This window comes from Pangasianodon hypophthalmus, chromosome 6 (assembly GCF_027358585.1).
Source record: "Pangasianodon hypophthalmus isolate fPanHyp1 chromosome 6, fPanHyp1.pri, whole genome shotgun sequence".
Lineage (NCBI taxonomy): Eukaryota > Metazoa > Chordata > Actinopteri > Siluriformes > Pangasiidae > Pangasianodon > Pangasianodon hypophthalmus.
In genome coordinates this window covers 23,368,506-23,389,333 of record NC_069715.1, presented here as the reverse complement: position 1 = coordinate 23,389,333, position 20,828 = coordinate 23,368,506, and the positions used below count along the sequence as shown (strand labels likewise).

The 20,828-nt window shown below is 38.7% G+C and overlaps 2 protein-coding genes across 3 annotated transcripts in view; both read right to left on the bottom strand.

Annotated features, from left to right (window-relative positions):
- Positions 1-6,415: 6,415 nt before the first annotated feature.
- LOC113526446 (NACHT and WD repeat domain-containing protein 2) lies at positions 6,416-10,533 on the bottom strand. The gene is made up of 5 exons (XM_053234774.1): positions 9,153-10,533; positions 8,831-8,919; positions 8,309-8,416; positions 6,818-7,018; positions 6,416-6,706 (listed from the first exon to the last, which is right to left on the bottom strand). The coding sequence occupies exons 1-5, from the start codon at positions 9,190-9,192 to the stop codon at positions 6,545-6,547; spliced, it is 600 nt and encodes a 199-aa protein (XP_053090749.1). The 5' UTR covers positions 9,193-10,533; the 3' UTR covers positions 6,416-6,544.
- Positions 10,534-10,649: 116 nt separating this feature from the next.
- The window catches only part of LOC113526573 (F-BAR and double SH3 domains protein 2), a 95,198-nt gene continuing 85,019 nt past the window's right edge, over positions 10,650-20,828 (bottom strand). For both annotated transcript variants that reach the window (XM_026913749.3, XM_026913750.3), the window contains 7 exons: positions 19,206-19,340; positions 18,315-18,398; positions 17,509-17,686; positions 16,305-16,522; positions 14,768-14,927; positions 14,564-14,655; positions 10,650-13,806 (listed from right to left, as the gene is read on the bottom strand). In XM_026913749.3, the coding sequence (XP_026769550.3) occupies positions 13,723-13,806; positions 14,564-14,655; positions 14,768-14,927; positions 16,305-16,522; positions 17,509-17,686; positions 18,315-18,398; positions 19,206-19,340 (951 nt within the window). In that variant the 3' untranslated portion in view covers positions 10,650-13,722. The remainder of the gene's footprint in view (positions 13,807-14,563; positions 14,656-14,767; positions 14,928-16,304; positions 16,523-17,508; positions 17,687-18,314; positions 18,399-19,205; positions 19,341-20,828) is intronic.

The window sequence follows — 20,828 nt, the reverse complement described above, 5'->3', positions numbered from 1 at the left end:
ATGCAGTTATTTAATAAATAAATAAATAAATAAATAGGGTTCTACCTGTGACTGTATCAGTGTTACAGTGTTAAAAAAGAAAAAGTTTTATAGGCTTACTGGCGTGTACATAACACATAGTTACAACAAAAATGTTTCATCAGGATTCACTGCTAATGATGTGAAATGTCATCACTAGGGTGTTATATAATATACAAATTGTTTACATGTATAACAATATGTCTTTCAGGGATGAAATTTGTGCACACCGTCTATCGGATAGATTGGATAGCAAATTTTCACTTGAATCTGCTTTAATGTAAAGGCTAAATACATTTCTTGAGGCTGAATTCCCTTTAAAGCCTCAACCACTCAACACTAACATGGCAAAATCATTTTAGGAGTATTACTTACATATTTAATTACATATATAATTAGCATGCTAACATGTTACTATAAGATAGTATAATCAAGCATAATAACATACTTTGTGTGTAGCATCTGGCCAACTGATTATTATTTATTTTTTTTACAGGTGTAACAGCATTGACCTCTTTGCCCAAAACCATAACCCAATGATTACTAACTCGAATTACGTGTATTTTTTTTTTCTCCTAAGACCTTTTACTTAGATATATTAGCTGCATTTAGCTGATCCACATGGCAGATCGTGGGAAGTGTTGCTGCCTCACAGATCCACAGGTTCCTGGTTCAGTCCTGACCTTCTGTCTGTGCTGCATGTTCTCCCTGTGTGTGCGTGGGTTTCCTCCCACCTTCCAAAAACGTCAGTAGATGGACAGGCTATGCTAAATTGCTGTTCATTGTTAATGAGTGTGTACGAATGTCTATGTTCATGGTGTTGTGACGGACTGGCATCCCATCCAGGGTGTACTACTGCCTCATGCCCAGTGTTCCTGGGATAGTGTCCAGATCTGCTGTGACCCTGACCAGTGGTTACTGAAGATAAATAAATGAATGAAGACTAGCAACATACTAAGAAAGTGTTGTATTGTGGTCTGCTGGTTTAGCTAATCCCATGACTACTTACAATATATTTTCCAGTTGTGCCAAGTTGAACAATGATTTTAAAAAAATGTATGTCTGTTAAAACCAGTAGTTATAATATCATATTATGTTCAGACCCATGTATTACTTGTATTACAGATAGACTGCAGATGTGTTTCTTTAGATATATTTGTTTGCTCTAATGATACAGAATTCATTAGCATCATTAAAATTTAATGTATGCAGCACAAACTGATCAGGAAAGCCAGACATTGGTCATTGGGACCAACTTAGACTCCCTGGAACTGATTATTCAGAAGAGGATGCTGAGTAAGCTGCTGCTTATCCAGGACAATACTTCTCCCCCTCGCCAAGACTGTCTAACCAGTCAGTGGTGCACCTTCAGCTCCAGACTGAACCAGCCATGCTGCAGCAAAGAGCGGTCCTTTATACCTTCTGCCATCAGTCTTTATAACTCATCCAACAGGTGTTGTCTATGATTGTAGGCATACAGACATGCCTCCATAAAATTTACTCAAGAACACCACCAACACACAGATTGTCTACATTTATACTTTGCACATTATCTGCCTGCTTCAGATTGTCTACACTTATCTTTACTGTTCTGGTTTTATTATATTTATTAATTCACTGTCACTTTATTACCTGTACACTTTATTTCACTTGACACTTTATTCCATATGACATGTTACTTATTGACTTACAGATAAGTGTGTCATATTTAATGTCTGTAATTGTCTGCTGCTGTCATGAAACAATTTCCCTCAGGGATCAATAAAGTAATCTATCTATCTATCTATCTATCTATCTATCTATCTATAATGTATTGTTATTCAAAATGATGTTACAATTGGCCCCCAGGAGATGTTAACAATTAGTCTAGTACTATTCATTATTCAGTCATGATGTTTATATTATCTCCATCTACACATTTTACACTGTTCTGCATAAAATAAATCTTCAGTTAAATAATTTGAACAGTCTATAGATAACAAAGATACCCACATTCGCAGTTGGCTGTTGTTTGTAGTAGTCACATTACAACACAAATTCAATCTGAAATGTTGTACAAACATTTATTCCAAAGGACAGCATTACTACATGAAATACAGGCAGATGTCTTTCTCATAGTTCTAACATAGTTAATAAAATAGCAATGTTAAACACATTTACAGTAATTCAGCCCAAGTAATATTAGGGTTTGCCAATGGCAACCAAACTACACGTTCATCAAATGGACACATGAGTTCAGTGCTCTGGTATTTAGCGTTGGCATTGGTGTAACCTACTTCTGTGTCATTAATAGCATACACTCCAACAGTACCATCCTCAAATCCAATATACACAAACAACTTCTCAGAGAGTGTTAGAGCAGTAGCATTCTTACATAGGTAGAACTTGCCCACCTTCTTTCCATCTGTTACCCGTATGATGACCAAGATGTGCTTGTTATGGAGGTCGCAAGTGTAATTTTGACACCTCACTGATGGGCTGCAGATATATACTGCATATTTACCCAAAATGTCCACAAATGGTTGGCAGACTGGTCCCTCAGCATTCAAAGAGCACAGTTTACCTTGGCAAACGTCCAAGACATTTATCTTGGATCCAACTACAGAAATTATGCCATAACATCCATCTGATGAGAGCTTAAAGAATTCTGGTGGATACTCAAAACCCTCTGTAAGCTGGAATTGGTGGCAAATGGTATCTGCTGTTAGTCTCCATGAGTACAAAGCTCCTGAACTGGTAATCACAATCACATAGTCTGGATAGTCTGACAGAGTGTGGAAGGCTGCAACGTTTGGCCAGTCAGAACAGGAGAATCGTTTGCTGACATAACCAGACCAGAGACTGACAGCAAGGAGATCCCCCTTATTAATGCCCAGAAGGAAAGTACTTTCTGGGGTAATGACAGCATCTCTGAGATGATGGTGAATGGTACAAACCACATGTCCATTGCACAACTTCCAGACCTTTGATGGGCCTGTTTCTGATAGTGACACTGCAAAATTACCTTTTGGAGTTACCAGTATGCGAGATGCTTGGCTGCCATGGATTCGGTGAATGTTCTCATGTGTACTGGTGTTCCAAACATAGATATCACCAGAGGCAATGATGGCCATGTAAACACTATCTGCTGAAAGAGTCAAGCTCTCTACAGGACCATGGTGAAGCATGTGGCCCTCCACCTTCCCACCCAACACTGTCCACTTCCACACCAGCTCAGACCCATCTGTAGTGTAAAAGTGCTCCTGATCTGGTTCCACAATGACTTTCAACACTTTCCTGCCAGATTTTGGAGTGGAGGCTGCTACTGAAATAACATCCATGTCCCAACTGACAATGCCTGTGCTTGTGACCGCTGTGAGGTAAGAATCCCTGAACTTTATAAGTTTGAAAGCTTGGCTACTTCTAATGTCAAGGTTTAACAGACATTGACCTGAGACCCAATTCCAAACCAAAAGAAAAGGGCAGTTCTCCATCAAAGCAATGATGAAGTGTGCATCATGATCCAGAACTGCTTGCACAAATCTTTTACCCCTAGGTGCATTAAATTGCTCTTCGACAGCTAACAAATGCCCTTGAATTATTTGAATCTGTTGTCTTTTACAGATGAGAAGGTTGCTTTCTATGTGGTCTATATTTAACACCTCTTTCTTGTTGCAGCTCAGCCTCCTTGTAATAAATACAGGCTTGTTAATGTTCTCGAGGTCCCATACAAACACACTTCCTGTGCAGTCAATACATGTTATTGTCACTTCATTCTTGTGAAGGATGAGATCACACAAAGCTGTGCCTAATGAACAAATAAAGGAGGCCAAAAGATTACCACTATGGGAGTCAAATATACTGACGGTACCCTCGTTCTGTCCACAATAAATCATGTGACCATCACAAGAAGACATGCATGTTATACCATAGGAGCAGTGGACTGGAGTAATTTCAGTTCCCTCAGCAAAAACACTGACAGAATTGCTTTCCTTTGAGAATACAAATGTCTTGCCGCTGGACATCAATACACCATCAATGCCCTTTGTTGGTTGCTCTGTGCATCGGATTTGAAGTTGTTGGAGGTACGACGGAGCATTAATGTCCAATGATAGGAGATTGCCACTCTCTGTGGAGAGAATAAATACATTTGCAGAACATTTGACATCTGTAAACTGTAATTCAGAGGACTGGGGGATTTTGTGGCCTTCTGAATCACTCCCATTCCAGACCCAAGCAGAACCATTGCTCTGAATTACTACCACATAGCCAGACTGAGACACAGCTGCTCTTGTAATTGGAGATACCTCCACTGCTGGCAGTGCCCAATGCGTGGCAGGCACAGAGGGTATGGGACATAATACCATATTCACCCCAAGACTTCCCATTGTACCATAATGTTCTGCCTGGTTGATAGATTCCTTTAATGCAGGAAGAACCTTGAAGAAGGGGAAGAGTTTTGCCTGCATTACCAAAGCCAAGTCAGCAGAACAGTTGTTTAGCAAACACGTTGAACTTTTAAGTATCGAAATTAGGAGTCTGAGTTCCCTGGAAAACACAATTTGAGATGTCTTCTCTAACCAGAATACCAGCTCATCTACTAACATTTCACAGAACATTGCATTAAGGAACTCCTGTGACATCATCACTCTAACAAGCTCCTCAATATTTCCACTCTCCAGTAAGTGGAAAGGCAGTTCCTGCAATTTCCTTAGATTGGGATGTGCACATTCAGATGAACCAGACGTAGTCACAATGGACGTGAAGGGCTGAAATGTCCAAGGTTGGCCAGGAACTTGCCTGTCAGCATAAATCTTCATTGGCATGGCATTTTGGCTAGGACTTGCAGCGATGAGCAATGGCTTAGCTGTGCTGCATGCCCACCGGCCGCTAAAATAGTTTGCTATCAAAGAATGCATTTTCTGTTGATTGTCTAAGCCCAGGTACCTCTTATGGATGACTAAGATAAAGTGTCTGCTGACCCAGAACAGAGTTTGTGTGCCTAATATGTTTTGTGATTTCAGAAACCCCCTCAGGTCTAACAGTAACCTCTCTACCACAACCTCTGGGACTCTTAACTTATATGGTGCATAGTTCTCTGCTGGGAGGAATGGTAGTAGAACCTCATCATCACAAGACAGAATATCAGTCAGTTCGGCCTCTGTCAAACCAAACCTGGACAAGGTGAGATATTCTAGACTTCTGGCGACTATAACTTTTCCATGCTTTTCCTCGAGGCGGTCTAAAAACCGATCAATATTTGCATGAACCCCTGGGACCAATGTGTCAGATGTGATCTCTAAATCTGAACCCCAGTAACACACCTGTCTGTAGAGAAGCTCCACATACAATGGGAGATCACATTTTTTAAAAGCTTGATTTACATACATCTGTTGGCCGGATGTTATCTTTCTGTTACATGCAAAAAGAAGAGTTGACAGCAATTGGCTGCAGCTCTTGCTATTTACTGGTTGTAGGTCAAAAAACAGTGAGGATTCTGGGTAATATGCCTTCATAGCAGATAGAAACCCAGACTTTGTTGGTGTAGATGAGATTAGGAGCTTAACATTAGAAGGTAATTTCTTGGGAAGCCAGGTTAAGTCCAGTGGTCTATGTGTATCAGGCATTTGATCAAGCCCATCTATAATGAGGATCAGTTGATTTGGAGACTGTGAATTTGTGGTTAGGAGGTTGTTGAAAGTTTCTTTCAATTGAGAGATATCTTTGAGACAGGTGTTGTACTGCTGTCTGTGGCATAAAGCAATTTGCTGGCATATGCCACTGAGAATTTGTTTCAAAGAGCTATTAAAATCTACAAAGTGTGTAATAACCACAGGGTTATGGTCCTTCATCCATGTTTGAATCTGAAAGAGAAAGTTATACTATTAGTTATACTATATACTGTATGTATGCACAGCTTACATGAGCAAAATGTACATAATTAAAACCCATATAACTGAAAAAAATACCTGATTTCCACAGTGGGCCAAAAGTATGCTTTTGCCTGTACATGGCCCACCAATTAGAATAAATGGATATTTAGTGTCTTGCTCCAAGTAAGCTCTTATGTGGTTGACTTCTGCACGCTCAATTCTGTATAGAGTGGAAAGGATGTGACACAGGTTTCTCTGCCTGGAGAATGAATCATGGATTTGATCTCTCTCTTTCACAATAGATTGGTCTATAAGACCTATAAGATCTGAATAAAGCTGGTGGCTCAGCTCTTCAGCATAGCTCTGTTTATCATCACACTCACTGTTGTTGTTAGTGCTGGTGTATATCAGGGCCTGGTGGGTTCTAACCAGGTTTAGTAGGAAATTATCACATAGCTGTGACAGTCTGAACAATTGAGCTTGGTGCTCTGAATGTGGTCCACTTCCTTTCTTCCTCTGGCCAGCCTTTTTCCCACTTTTGTAAACATAACAAAGACACCTTTTGATATCAGTAACAGACCGGCCATCCAGTGCAAAGCGGAGATCGTTCTCAAGCCCTGAAAGTATGATAAGCAAATTCAGCTGTCTTTGAATTCCAAAATACAAAATACCACCTAGGAAAACACATCATGCTGTGGAACATACTTACTTGACCTTAAATATTTCTGAGCATTTTCTTGGTCAATACTGCCCTCTAGAACACAATGGGTGATAACATCATTTAAGGTCTTCCTCCCTTTTGCAAGTGCATCATCCCAACCATTTTTGTCAATTTTCTAGACAAGAGACATAAAAAGGCAAGAAATTAAGAAATTTGGGTCATTAATTATTTAATTTAAGAATGATTTCACCTCTCTTCCATTCACATTAATCATTAAGGCTTTTACCTGGGAATTATATTTATAATGCTCATGTTGACTGAGCAGGCAGAATGATGGGGGTATGGTGTTCTCATCCCTTCTGTAACATTTCTCTAGGACTTCAGAGCTGAATCCCATCTCCTGGCAAACCTGCAGCACTGTGTGGAACTCAGAAAGCTCCACCTGCTCTGGTAAACACGCAGCTCCATACTGCGCCCCCACCAGGCTCTGAAAATCACAGGCAGAGTAATTGATTAGTAAGTGAAAATGTATTAGGTTTGTGTAATACCACTCTTGAGTGTTAGATTAAACATCCAAAATGTTGGAATGAAAAATAGCTAAAATAAATTGTCAAAAACTAGCTGAATTTGCTAATCATAGCTTTCTGAGAACTGAAAGGACATAGTCCTAATTGGGATTGTCCAGTCCTACATGTACCAACCTACTGAATTACACATTTATAAGAGTAGGCAATACTTGCAATGGTGTTGTGTATGAATTACTGCATCTTCCATGATATTTTTGTATTAAAAAGAGGTACCCTATATGGCTAAAATTATGTAGGCACCTGACCATCACACCCATATTTGTGCCTTCCCCAAAATGTTGCCACAAATTTGGAAGCACACAATTGTATAGAATGTCTTTGTATACTGCCATATTAAAATTTTCCTTGACTGGGACTGAGAGGCCCAAACCTGTTCCAGAATGACAATGTCCCTGTGCACAAAGTGAGGTCCATGAAAACATGGTTTACCAAGGTTGATGTGGAAGAACTTGAGTGGTCTGCAAGGAGCCCAGATCTCAACCCTACTGAACACTTTTGGGATGAACTGGAACCCAGACTGTGCAGCAGGCCTTCTCATTTGACATCAATTCCCAACTTCACTAATGCTCTTGTGGCTGAATGAACACAAATCCCCACAGTCACATTCCAAAATCTAGTGGAAAACCTTCCCAGAAGAGTGGAAGCTGTTACTGTATAACAGCAAAGGGGGACCAACTCTGCGCTAATGCCCATGGTTTTGGAATGGGCACATATGGGCGTGATGGTCAGGTGTCCACATACTTTTGGCCATATATTGTATTTGGGATGCACAGGTGACACTGACCTTGTGATTAGTGAGTATAATTTACACACAATTTATCTTAGATTAGGACTGTTATCAAAAGGGGACAAATTCTGGCAAAAGTCATGCTGACATTGGAAATCACCAATTATCCCTGATTATTCATCCATTTTTCTGCATATTCTGCCAGCAAGACCAACTTTAACTCAAATAGAAAGCAACTGCATACTTTGTCACAAAAATGTCTGTGAATAACTACCTTTCAGCTGGCAAAGCTGGTAGACCATCTTACATCATCCAGATAGAATATTTTCTAGCTCTTGACTAGATTGATGAATAAAGGAAATTTAATGGCTAAGTAATTGCTTTAGTGTTGTGTTCTTTTCTTAAAATACAATGCTGCAACATCTAAACATTCCACTGGAAATGACAAATAAACACACATTACCACAAAGAAAGGGCCCAGCGAATTCTGCCGACACTCCTCGATTAATTGCAATCGCACCTGCTGTGTTGGCCACTTATCTGGGTTTGGCTCTTCATAAGGGTCAATAACCTGCACAAAGGAGACCATCAGTATTGCTCAGCCTGACTTTGAGTGAATCCTAAGTTTAATCTTCTATAATCATGACAACTAATCATATGATCCTTCCTTTGTTTCTCGTTATTTGTTTGCATTTAGCAACATATGGTGCTTAAACAATATCAATGTAGCATCACTCAGAATCTGTTTGACTTTAATAATTAAAAAGCATGAATGATTGGACAGAATTGGACTCAGTTCTCATTAAAAAAACAAAAAGCTTCCAGGGAAAAATGCAGTCAGCTTTTTAGTCATGCTTTTAGATATACACAGTTACTCCTCTCATGTCCACTGACACAAGTACTTGTCCTTGTTAAGAATTAAAACAACACACATGAAAGTCAGTTTAAATCAGAGAAAATTAAAAAGTGCATAAAAATTCCTTGCCCTGAAGTCTACTCCATGCATACGTCTGCAGTGGTCCCTTATTTTAGGGAACACATGCTCTCTCAGCACCTTCCTTTCTGTTACAGAGTCTGAAACACACAGTCAACAAATAAAAGAGTCCTGATCATGTACGTCTAGAGACCAAACATAAATAATATAGAGCATATGCAACATAAAAATCCATTCTTTTTGGTAACATACAGCAAAAATCTGTAGCACACTATAGTGTGCAAGCCATACTTCATATTTTAACAGTATTTTCTATTTAATGACTCTAATTACTAGACATTGTAATAGAACCAAAAAGAAAACATGCACATACCATCAGGGTTGGAACACAAGTATATTTTTACACAAGCCATTCTACATCCGTCGAAACATTGATTCAGGAATCCATCTCAGAAAAAGAAAGCAAAAATGGAACAGACATATAGATCAGTCATATTTTCATGTTACTCCCTGGACTGTAAATATGGACTGGGTAAGAGGGAGGTGGGAACGAGCTGCTGCTGCTGTAACTCTGAAGCCCCTCCTTCAATTCCTGGGAACAATTTTGTCCTGATGTTATATGGAATGAATGGACTTACAGTATTTTCCAGGGCTGGCAGAAAAGCAAACAGCTGTTAAATCTGAACACCTCAGGTCCCAAATATATTTAATAAAATTATGTATTTATTAGGGGTGTAATGCAATGCACTATCTGTGTCTGTTTAGTTCTTTAAATATCCCTATCTGTATCTGTGTTCTGCTTTAAATCTGAAGCGGGTGTGGCCTAAGCCAGAAGAGAGTCTTTTTTTCCGAACCCTAACACTACACCCCTAGAAACACTAGAAAAAAACCCAGAGATAGAAATGGCAGCACTGTCAGCATGGTGTGGGAATTCTGGCTCTAACAATTCCTCAACCTCAGCTACATCACTCAAGTTCATCTCAACTAGAGATGTCCACATGCAGGTTTTGGCCGCCTCAACTCCAGGGTCCTTTGTTTGAACCTGAGCTTGGGTTACTGTCTGTGTGAAGTTTCACATGTTCTCCCATTATCCGCTCGGTTCTCCGGTTTCCTCCCACTGTCCAAAAACATGCAGGTAGGTGGATCTGCTAGGCTAATTTGCCCCTAGGTGTAAATGAGTGTGTGAATAAGTGTTTGCATCCCACCCAGGATGAATTCTCCTGCCTTGTGCACAGATTTGCCATGTTTGACTTCTGATCCACATTGACCCTCATCAGAATGGATGCACCTACCCACAGTTTTTTCTACCCAAGTTAGCTGGTTCTATTTCCCAAAATATCAACAAACTAGTATGATATCAACGAAATAGTATGATATGTGAGCACCAATGAATTTCTGTCTTCGCAATGGATGTTTTAGACTTTTAAAATAATTTGCTGTAGGAACTTTTAGAAAGTCATTTCACAATTCTTAAATGTAGAAGAGGTTATGATTTTAAACATCTTATAATTTTAAATGTTAACTGGTTTCACATACTACTACTTCATAAGCACTTTGCGTGAAGGATTTTTGTCTGAAATACTGATTATTGTACTGCACTGCAATTTTCACAACTTCTACATTTATTACTGAAGTCTATAGAAACACACAACTGCTGTCACTGTCAACACTACATTACTCTAGCAAGATAGGGCTACATACCTAAACTATATACATTCAAAAAGTAAAATAAATGATATATTCCTTACACTCAACAACACTTGGGGACCAGTATTGGGCAACAATACTTGCAACATTTTTTTTTTTTTTAGCATTATGGCATATGCATATTATAGTGAAGATAATATACACAAACCTACAAGAATCCAGATATTTTCTCATTTTTTTATTTAACATTTGTACACAATAAATACAAATTACTTTACAGCTAATAATATGCAGAAAGAAATGTCTTGACCTGTTCTCTGATACTTCCACTGCAGCAACAGTCCAATGTTATAACACCATCTTTTTCAAGCAGTGTCTTTCAAATAAAATAAAACAAAAGGCATTTAAAAATAGAATGACGAGTATTTGGATGCCGTTTTTTGCAGAAAGCGAAAACTGTTGAAAGGAAACTGGGAAAGTTAAAAAAAAAAAAAAAGAAAAAAGAAAAAAAGAAAAGAAAAGCCAATTTCTGAGAGGAGCTTTCTGACGGGATGGGCCATAAACTTCAAAACAAGTTCGATAACATTCAAAAGATCTCAAGGAGATCAACAAGAAAACAGGCTACAACAAAAAGACATGACATAAGGGCAGATATGCCAATTTTGTTCACTCTATTGAAAGAAAGTCCAAAACATACACATATTCCCCCCCCCCAAATTCTTTACAAGCACCATTCTTAAGGTGACATTATTTACTTTACTTAGGGTGACATTATTTACTGTTATTAACACTAGTAACGCTAATCTCTAGAAATGGGTGATTTCCTACTCCTGAAGGAAGAGAATAAATAACAGGACTGCATTCTTTAGCAAACGAAACCACTGGGGTATTAAACACTGAATTTAAAAAAACAAAACAGAACAAAACAAAAACCCCTACACATGTTTAGGCAGCTATGCTACACAAGGGTCCTTTGATGAGATGCAGACATAAGAGTCAAAGATACAAAGCCATACAGCTTTGGAAAAGTGCTGAGATACATGCTATACCGCTGAACGTAGGCACGTGCTGATACCTTGAACGAATGTAAAAGAGCATTGTGTCATTTTAAGAGAAGGCAATCCCAAACCTCTGCAGAAATTCTATTGCAGGTCACAAACTAAAATGTGATTTAGAACAGAATGTTTCTGAGTACATGCCTGGTCCTCAAAATTAGTTTTATGATTGCACTCAAAAAGGTAAGGCTTTCTCAGACATCCTGTCAAGTTAGCATATTTTGCCAGCTGGCCAGACTTAGCTGGAAATATTTTGAACGTTTTCTATTTTGAACTTCACAATCCTTGCAGAAATCCTGTCAGGTTAGCTCATAGCCAGCTAACTAGTACTACATATGAATATTGTGAACATATATGGACATGAATTCAAAATACTCTCAGAAATCCTGTCAGGTTAGCTCATATTATACCAGCTAACTAGTGTTAGCTGTGAATATTGTGAATATCTATTGATATGAATTCAAAATCCTCTCAGAACGCCTGTCATGTTAGCTCATGTTATACCAGCTAACTAGTGTTAGCTGTGACTATTGTGAATATCTACTGATATGAATTCAAAATCCTCTCAGAAATCCTGTCAGGTTAGCTCATATTATACCAGCTAACTAGTGCTAGCTGTAAATATTGTGACTATCTATTGATATGAATTCAAAATCCTCTCAGAACCCCTGTCAGGTTAGCTCATATTTTGTCAGCTAACTAATGTTAGCTGTGATTATTGTGAACTTTTATGGATATGACTTTTTACTACTTGAAGATTTCCAAACAAGGATTTACAGAGATGCCTTCTGTGGTTTGATGCTATTAAAATGCTTTTTCCCCTATGTGAAACTGTGGAAAACATAGTGGACAGAATCTTTTTTGTATTATGTAGTATATATGCAATAACTGAAGTCAGGCCTAATGTTACTGTATAAAAAGATAAATTCAGCACATGCCTAGTTAAAGATATGGTTAAACATACAGATATGGGCTAATAATAATAATAATAATAATAATAATAGGCAGTTCTTCAGAATGAAATGGATATTGACCATATGATTTTGTTGATGAATTATGAATTTTTTCTAGCAGAACAATACAATTCAATGTATGAGATAGAAATAGAAAATAGAAAATAGAAAAAATAGCTGCCCCTTGTACAACGGAAAAGCACTTAGGAAGCTAATTACTATGAAATGGCCGGGACCCGTCTGTCAACACACTCCATTAGACTGAGCCTATGCTATTGTGATGAGAGAGCAAGATAAGAATTAGGAAGAAACATGTAGCACTTTAATTAATGCTCGCATATTGATTGGTATTTGCAAACAAGTTAGACCGCATGATAAAATAACGGCCTAAAGGCTCGCTCCCAGGGAAAACCCACGCCAAAAAAACCTCCATTCTCTGTCTTCATTTTGATGACTAAATATTAGTTAATACGTACAAACGGCAGTCTTCTTAAGGACAAGCTGAGAAAAGGCTAATATTGATGTAATTAGTACTGTACTCAGATTAACACGATATGGAGGAGTAATGTGTTTGGCTAGAGGAGCGAGGGAGAGGAAAAAGAAAATGGAGGATCCAGCCCTCATTCTCTTGAACTCCCTCTCACCCTTCCTACCTCGCCATTTTACCCTTTTATACACAATTGCCTTTGTCCTCAACTTTATATTTCAAAAAGCATCCACTCAGTTACAATATATGAAGAAATGTTGCACATATTCTGAACATTCCTATGACAACAGTAATGTACTGTACTAATACAACATTAAATACGTATGGTAGGACTACACGTGGCTGAAGACGGGGCAAACTTAATCACCCACACCCACTGTACACCAAAAATGCCCCCGCAAATCCCTCAGTTACCTCCTGATATTGCATTTTCTGCTATTGATGAGCCTGTTGGATAGGTATATGTGCAAGTTAACCATCCAGGCTTTATTACTCTTTATATTTTCTGCCATCTTGAATTTGTAGAGCACAACCTTGTAACTGGTAATGCCACAATATTTTGGCTCTACAAATACAAATACAAGGATTGGTTTTGGCATGAAAAGGGTTAAAAGGCACCAAACAGTCTGTGACGCCATAAGAGGTTTTTCCAGGATTAGCAGGGAGGAGTCTTTGAAATGCAGTCCACCTCGTTCAGAGTGCTGGAAGGGTGGGATTACAGGTAGCCCCACCCCTTTGAAGCCAGTAGGAGGAGTTTGAGGTCAAATGTAGATGAGTCCTCTAATGAAAAGAGTGGCACTGCTACACCAGCGTGATCTCTACTTCCTCGGTTTTGTCCACTTGCCTGCGAGGGTGTTGTTTTGGAGGAGGCGGAGCTGCACGGACCTGAGGAGGGGGCAGTAAAAAAAGCAACGCTCATTCTGCAGTCTGATTATAATAATTATAATAATACATTTTATTTATATAGTACTTTTCAATAATGCATCTCATTACTATAGCATTTACTGCTATAGATATGTCTGATATTTTTCTTCATACTAAACATTTATAACAAAATAACAAAATAGACATTTTTCTTTTCTTTCTCCCAGTCTTAGAAGAGTGGTAGAAGGGTGGGTAAGACAGTGTCATCTCATTTTGTGTGTACCTACATTTCTGTTATTTTACATGTTACATTAGCAAGTACAGTAACATCTAAAATGTTTTGCACATATCCTTCACAAGGCATCATGGGACCTAGGAATACTGTGGATAGGTTATGTGTCATCTTTAAAAAGCAAAGATGTAGGGTATGATGGATATTTGGTAACTTTACTCAGGACATTTTGGATACTACCTATTCCAATGCATTGTGGGATTTCATATTCTGTTCTATGCTTTTAAGCATGACAAGAAAAGGGCATGACACCCTCCCAACATAGAGCACTATATAGTAAATAAGGTGTGGTTTTGGACAAAGAAAAAAAAAGTCGCAGAATTTCACAGATGGCCCAACAGATGGCAAATTTGATGCTTGATTACAGCTTCACTTATCACTATTAGGCTCAAAAGCAAATAACTAGTGTAGTTTAGCTCAATATGTAGAATTTTAAACACAGAACTTAGCTAAATATCGGGAAGAGTGTTACGAGGGGTTACATACAGGTCGCAGTTTTCCCGGGCCGGATCCATCAGGTGTGAATCTTGGTGGCTGGGGAAAGCCTGGGCTTTCTGGACTCAGACCAGAACTGTGATCTTCACAAAGACAAAAAGCAAATGTTGAGAAATCTGTCAAAAGCAAGACTGCTCTTGAAAAGCAAGGCAGCAAGTGATGTACACTTGACTAGGTTTTGGAAGGGTCTCTTACTGTGTGGCAGGGCTTTGTGCAGGCCAGGCTGTTTGTGCTCTCCGTTGACGGACGGTGAGCGGGGCAGGTTGGGGGCGGGGTTACAATCCAGGTTGCAGGGGGGCTGATCATAGAGGGGTAAAGGAGGCAAAGATGACTGGAGTTTCACACACGATGATACCTGTAGAATAGAGCAGAAAATATGTTAACCATTCAGAGGGCACTGTTATTTATACATGATGCAGCAGAATAATGGCCCATTCATGTTATTACATTTTCTCAAAAGAAAACAGGTGTGGTGCCATTTCTTTAAATGTTTGAGGATGAAAAATGCTGACCACCTAATATGAGATTTTAATAATCAAAAATTTATATATATATAAAGCTGAAAAAAAAGGTATTTCTGGTGTTATTGATATGGTCGTTTCTCAGATTACAAAGTACTGATTTACCACTTAAAGGCTTTTAGCATATTCTACTGTAATCTAGAAGCAATGTAATTACATAGAACATAAATTTAAATGGATTCATACATGAGGTTAATTAAATTCACTACCCAGTTTGCACCTGATGTTAAAAAGGGAGTAGTTTGGTTTTGAAGTAAGGAAAAAAAATTAATGGTATGGTCATTATGCTCTCTCTATTATTCTTTACAAAATTGTAGGAGTCATGTGTCACATTATCCTACTGAACATAAAAACATAAAATAAATACTGATGTGAATATAGACCCAATGGGAAGATAACATAATCTGTTTGGCAAAATTTCTCAATTATACCACTCATTTATTAACTTTTTACTTCATTGTTTAGTACATACGTATGTGATCTGAGACACAGCTAAAGTACTGCATCTGGCATTATATCATTAAGTAATTATCTTGACACATCATGCCATTCCCTTGACTAAATCATGTCAGTAGCTGAGTGTAAAAGTAAATAGCCAGCTTGATTCAGCGGCAGATTATCTGTGTATTTATAGTCATGAAGCAGAGTGATTGGTCTATTACAAGTAAAGGAGATTCTAACACATTTTATTAACTTAGCCACCCTTAATTTCTGGCTTCTTATCAAGATCAGATTCTAATCAGAGAAATGCTATTGACAGGGGAAGTGGCTGTCGTCTCGTTTCAGACGTGGGTTTTTAAAAGCCGTCTCAGCACGATGATAATTGCAGGAAGGAAGTGGGCACGCCTGCTCTAATAAGCCCCCAGACAAATAGGGCATCAGAGGCAGACAGGAAGAGGGCATGCCCAGTTTATCTGGAGCATGTATGAGCACTGCTGGACAGGGTGTGTGTGTGTCTGGGCAGTGTGCAAGAAAGGAAGGGAATTGGAAAAGCTGTCATATAAAATGGAAAATTAAAATGGTGTAGAATTTACCCATATCCATGTAATACTGTGAATAGGCGTACTATATTTCCATTTATATTTCTGTCAAATATCAGTGTAAAAAAATGGTACCCAAATGGTATCACAGTCAGTGAGAGTAACACATTCACTATATTATCGTTTAAGCTTCAGTTAAAAGTATGTGCTCACAGTAATGCACTGGCCTACCTGAGCATCCAAAGCCCAGTGTGTGTCTCCATTTTCTGCGGTCAGATCCTCCACCAGGACGGATGGAAAGACTCCCACTCGTCCGTTAAACTCGCCTTCCCAGAATCCATCGTCCTCCTGATTGTCTTTATTAAGGATGCGGATAACGGCACCCTCTGGGAAGGACAGCTCATCATCTGTCTGGCCCTCATAGTCGTATATGGCCTTTGCAAAACTCACTAAGAGAGAGCGAGACAGAGGGAAGGATGAATAAAAAAGCATTGGGTGTGCCAATATACCCATATGATGGTAAAGCATGATGAGGAAATCTGAAATGATATGCTACACCACTATAGATAATAAAGTTACAAAAAAGCTTCCAAGAGTGGTGTGGCACATTAAATGTGGTGCAAAATAAAAAAAAAAAAAAATGATGGTCACCTCTTTATAATACATTCACATGTTCACACTTTTCTATGTATGTGTGATTTCCTATGTGTGTGTATATGTGCAGCATGGGAATGATTTCAACAACAGTGGCAAGCGACAAGTAACAATTCTCAAATTTGGTATGGAGCGGTAAAGTGACAAATCCAAACTATTGGCTTGAATGATTCCTTGTCCAATCCTGTGCCACATGTACTCCTGATGTTTCTTCTGTTCCCCGCATACAACTTCACCTACCTGTAATTTGTTACCATATACCCGTGCTGAGCTAGTATGATAATCTTGTAAATCAAACAACCAATTTTTATGCTGATTCATGTTATTTAATTTGTGATTAACTACTTAACTTTTGATGCTATACAGCTACCATGGCTTAAAATTAGAATACCGGATAATGCACACTCACAAGCGAAAACAGTCACGGTCACTACACACCCACAAGAGATAAACTACAAGCTACACAATCAACTTGTTTCTGCATTATTTTGCTAACCAAATAACCGACCCCTGGCACTGTTCTCATTTATGCCATACATTTATCACATCGCTCTAGCTCTAGTACATCTGTTTATACCATGTCCATAGAAAATACTTTTATATTATAAAAATTTATATTTTTCCTCCATTTTTGGCAATTCCTACTCACTGTTTATACAACAATAAATGCCAGCATATTTACATTTTCTTTGCTATTGCAATTAACATTTAAATTAGACAAAAAGGAATTACTTATAGGATACAATAAATGGAAATGTTTGTGTTTGGGATAGAAACTTACTACTGGCATCACCGTTGATGCTGCCTGAGGCCAGCTCAGGGTCAGTGGAGTTGCTTGATGTGTGTGAGCGCGAGTCCAAGGCAGTGAGCGATTGGAGCATGCTCAGTATGCTGTTGGAGGAGGGGAACTGCAGGTACTTCTCAGGTACATAGCCCACATGACCCGCCTTATTCCGTGCCTGCATACAACAAGGACACACACACACACTGACCCCAAAATCTCAAACTGACTTTGTAGCTTTAATGGAGCTTAATTTGTACCACTGTTAAATTCTCGACTATGATTATTCAGAAGGTGTGGATTAATATTCAGTTACAGCAGTTCTGACAGCAGTGTCTAACGTAATTCATATCACAGGTTCACATTAATGTTCTGGTTCTGACAGGTTCGTTTCTATAGTAACAGCTAATTTACAGAGACTTGTTGAGGAAAGCTTCACATAACCTGAGACTAATAGTAAGAGGTAAAAATGTTATTTAACAAAATAATGTACAATCATTAATATGGTGAAGCTTTCTGTAAATGGAACTTTTATGGAAGGAGTCTCCAGTGTCAGCACTTTGTAACAGTCAGAGGGAAGACCAGGGTGGTAACCACCTTGTCATTGATTATTTTCCTATATCATCTCTGTGTTGTGTTTTACCCCTTACTTAATTAATTAATTCCCAAAGGGAGCAGTTGGTTGCTGGTAGTTACCATCAACATCAACGCAGAATAATATACATTTATTTAAAAACAGTTATGACCAAAAAAAGGCATGGAATGGAGTGTGCTGTGGTTCAGGTTTAAATACGAGGAGTGTTTACTTTGACCCAGTCTTCCATGTCTCCATCTTCTATGACCTCCAGCACCTCATGCTCATCGATGGTCAGCTCGTCTGGCTGAGACGCCTGAGAGAGAGAGAGAGAGAGAGAGTGTTATGCAGAGCTAAGAGTGTTTAAGTGTGTCTGAGTGTGAACATAAGCGTAACACCGGAAAACCTCTACAGAACAAACAGACATTCTGTGTGTTTTAATACCACTTTAAACAAATCCTTGTTGGTTACTCCCCTTGACTCGGAAATGCACAACTGCATCTGCGTCACACCTACAAGTGACTTCTTACAGCACACAGGAGCAGATTTTTTAGAATATACTATCTTTTGCCAATAAGCACAATGTTGTTAAATAGATTTCTTAGCTATTTATATAGTTTATTTCCTTTACACTATATACAGAATCATTTTGTGATAACCAGCTGATTAGCACACTAGCTGACATTTAAAATTGCTAGGTTGCTAACTAGCTAGCATCTAGCATCATAAAGCAATGATGTTATGTTTGCTCTCATGCACAAATGGAGCTGAATACACAAAACCAAACCTTTAAAAAAATTCCAAAAAGAAAAGTATTTAATTGCCTCTGTGTACACTTGCAAACAGCTTTACCAATATTGTTCCTGGTCTGAAAGAGAAATTGTGTCAAATGACAATGCCTTCTTCTAAGTTCTGCTCCTGCAGTCTACAGAGACTCGATCACGTAGCCCTCCAATGGGTCATTTAACAAACTTCATTTGAGCTGATCTGGTTTTGTAATGACTCTTAAGACTGTAACTAGGATTGAGCCAAGGCTGAAATGGAGAGGAACGTTGACAAGGGCGTGTTAAAAACCGCACTGGTACAATACACAGACAATATGTATGAGTGTGTGTTGTGTTACCTTGTAGGAGTAAAGAACTTTACAGGTGAGTGGGTAGTTCCTCAGTGTTCCTGAAGGACTAGAGCTGCTATCATCAAATTGCTCCATGTTCTCCTCCAGTTCCTCGCCTTCGTCCCGGTCCAAGTCCACTGTGGTCTACAAAAACATAACAGCCAAGCTCATTTAGAAAACATTCTCACAAAACCCTGACTGTCCTGAGGCGAATGAAAGCCGTATACACACCTGCTATACGAAGAGCTGGAAGGTTTGCTTAGTGGGAAAATGTCTGACAGAGTAAGGCCACGTCTTTATCTGTCATTGGGACACTGTTTTTTTAGTCCAATTCCCACCCACCAGACTGCCCATGCTATTGGACTTCAGCAGATCAGGTGACCATGACCCCACCCCCACTGACCAAAATTATTCAGGTAATTCAGAAAGATTAAAAGTAATTCAGAAAGATTAACAGCCAGGGGACAGATTTTGTCATGCTTCCACAGGAGAGTTGTGACATAAAAACAGATGTCTGTCTGGAAAAGTTTGGGAAAACTGATCTGCATTCAGATACAGCGGGTGAAACAAGCAGTCCCTGGGCATCTATACTAGAATAACATTTTAAGTACATTTTCTAATGCTGACACGGTAAAGTAGAAACCTTTAGAGCACATTATATTTCCTGTGATACACTAGGCAGTGCCTGGAGTTTTATCTGTCCTTCACAGTATTTACATACAAGTGCCACCTGGACTGAGAATGAATGAATATGCAAAGCGGCGATTTAAGGGCACTGCTGTTCAAAAAAGCTGGAGTTAATTCTGTAAAAGAATGAACAAAAGTATCATTTGTAAGCACATAATTAGATTTAAAATAAATCTAATTTTAAAAAAGGGTCCATTCAGGCTGTTTACACAGCAAGCATTTTCTCTACAGAAGTAACACTGGCCTTCTTTGCCAATATGGAAAAAAAGAGTGGCTCACGCAATATGCACATAGTAACCACATTGTAGTACAGGCTATCTAGCCAGTATCACTATTAATATTACTAGTAATAATAATAATCATAATAATAATAATAATGAAGATTATATGTATCCTAGCAATGAGGAGGCAGCATGCCTGAGCTGTGGCTTGGGAAACAGAAAATTAAGAGAAGCACTTATGTGATCAGACAGCATTTTGACCACTGTATGCCTGTGACATTCAGATACCAGTGAATGCCTCCCAAACTAACTCATTTGTTATGTTTAGTTACTTTGCAATGTTAAAATACTGAAAGCGAAATATTTCTGACTGAACATATCATTAAGATGCTCATATTTGCTCACTAAAAAGACTTCTTTTTTCAGCACTGTACACCATGTTGGTTTTTTCCTCACCCAAGCTGTGACCGGATTGGTCAGGAGATGCTTTTCTGAAAGGGTCAAACTTTTTTTTTTCGTCAACAGAGGCTTGTGACCATAGATTTTGGTAGGGCAGGACGACATTACTAACAACGTAGCCTCAAACTAAAATACGTTGAGAGGCGATCACGCTTGACTTATGCTATACTACTATAAAGTGAGATTTTAGACTCGACATCATACAGTCATCCAGCACACAGTCTAACAGCTCATTTTGAGCAGTTTTTATGTACTTTTGTTCAAT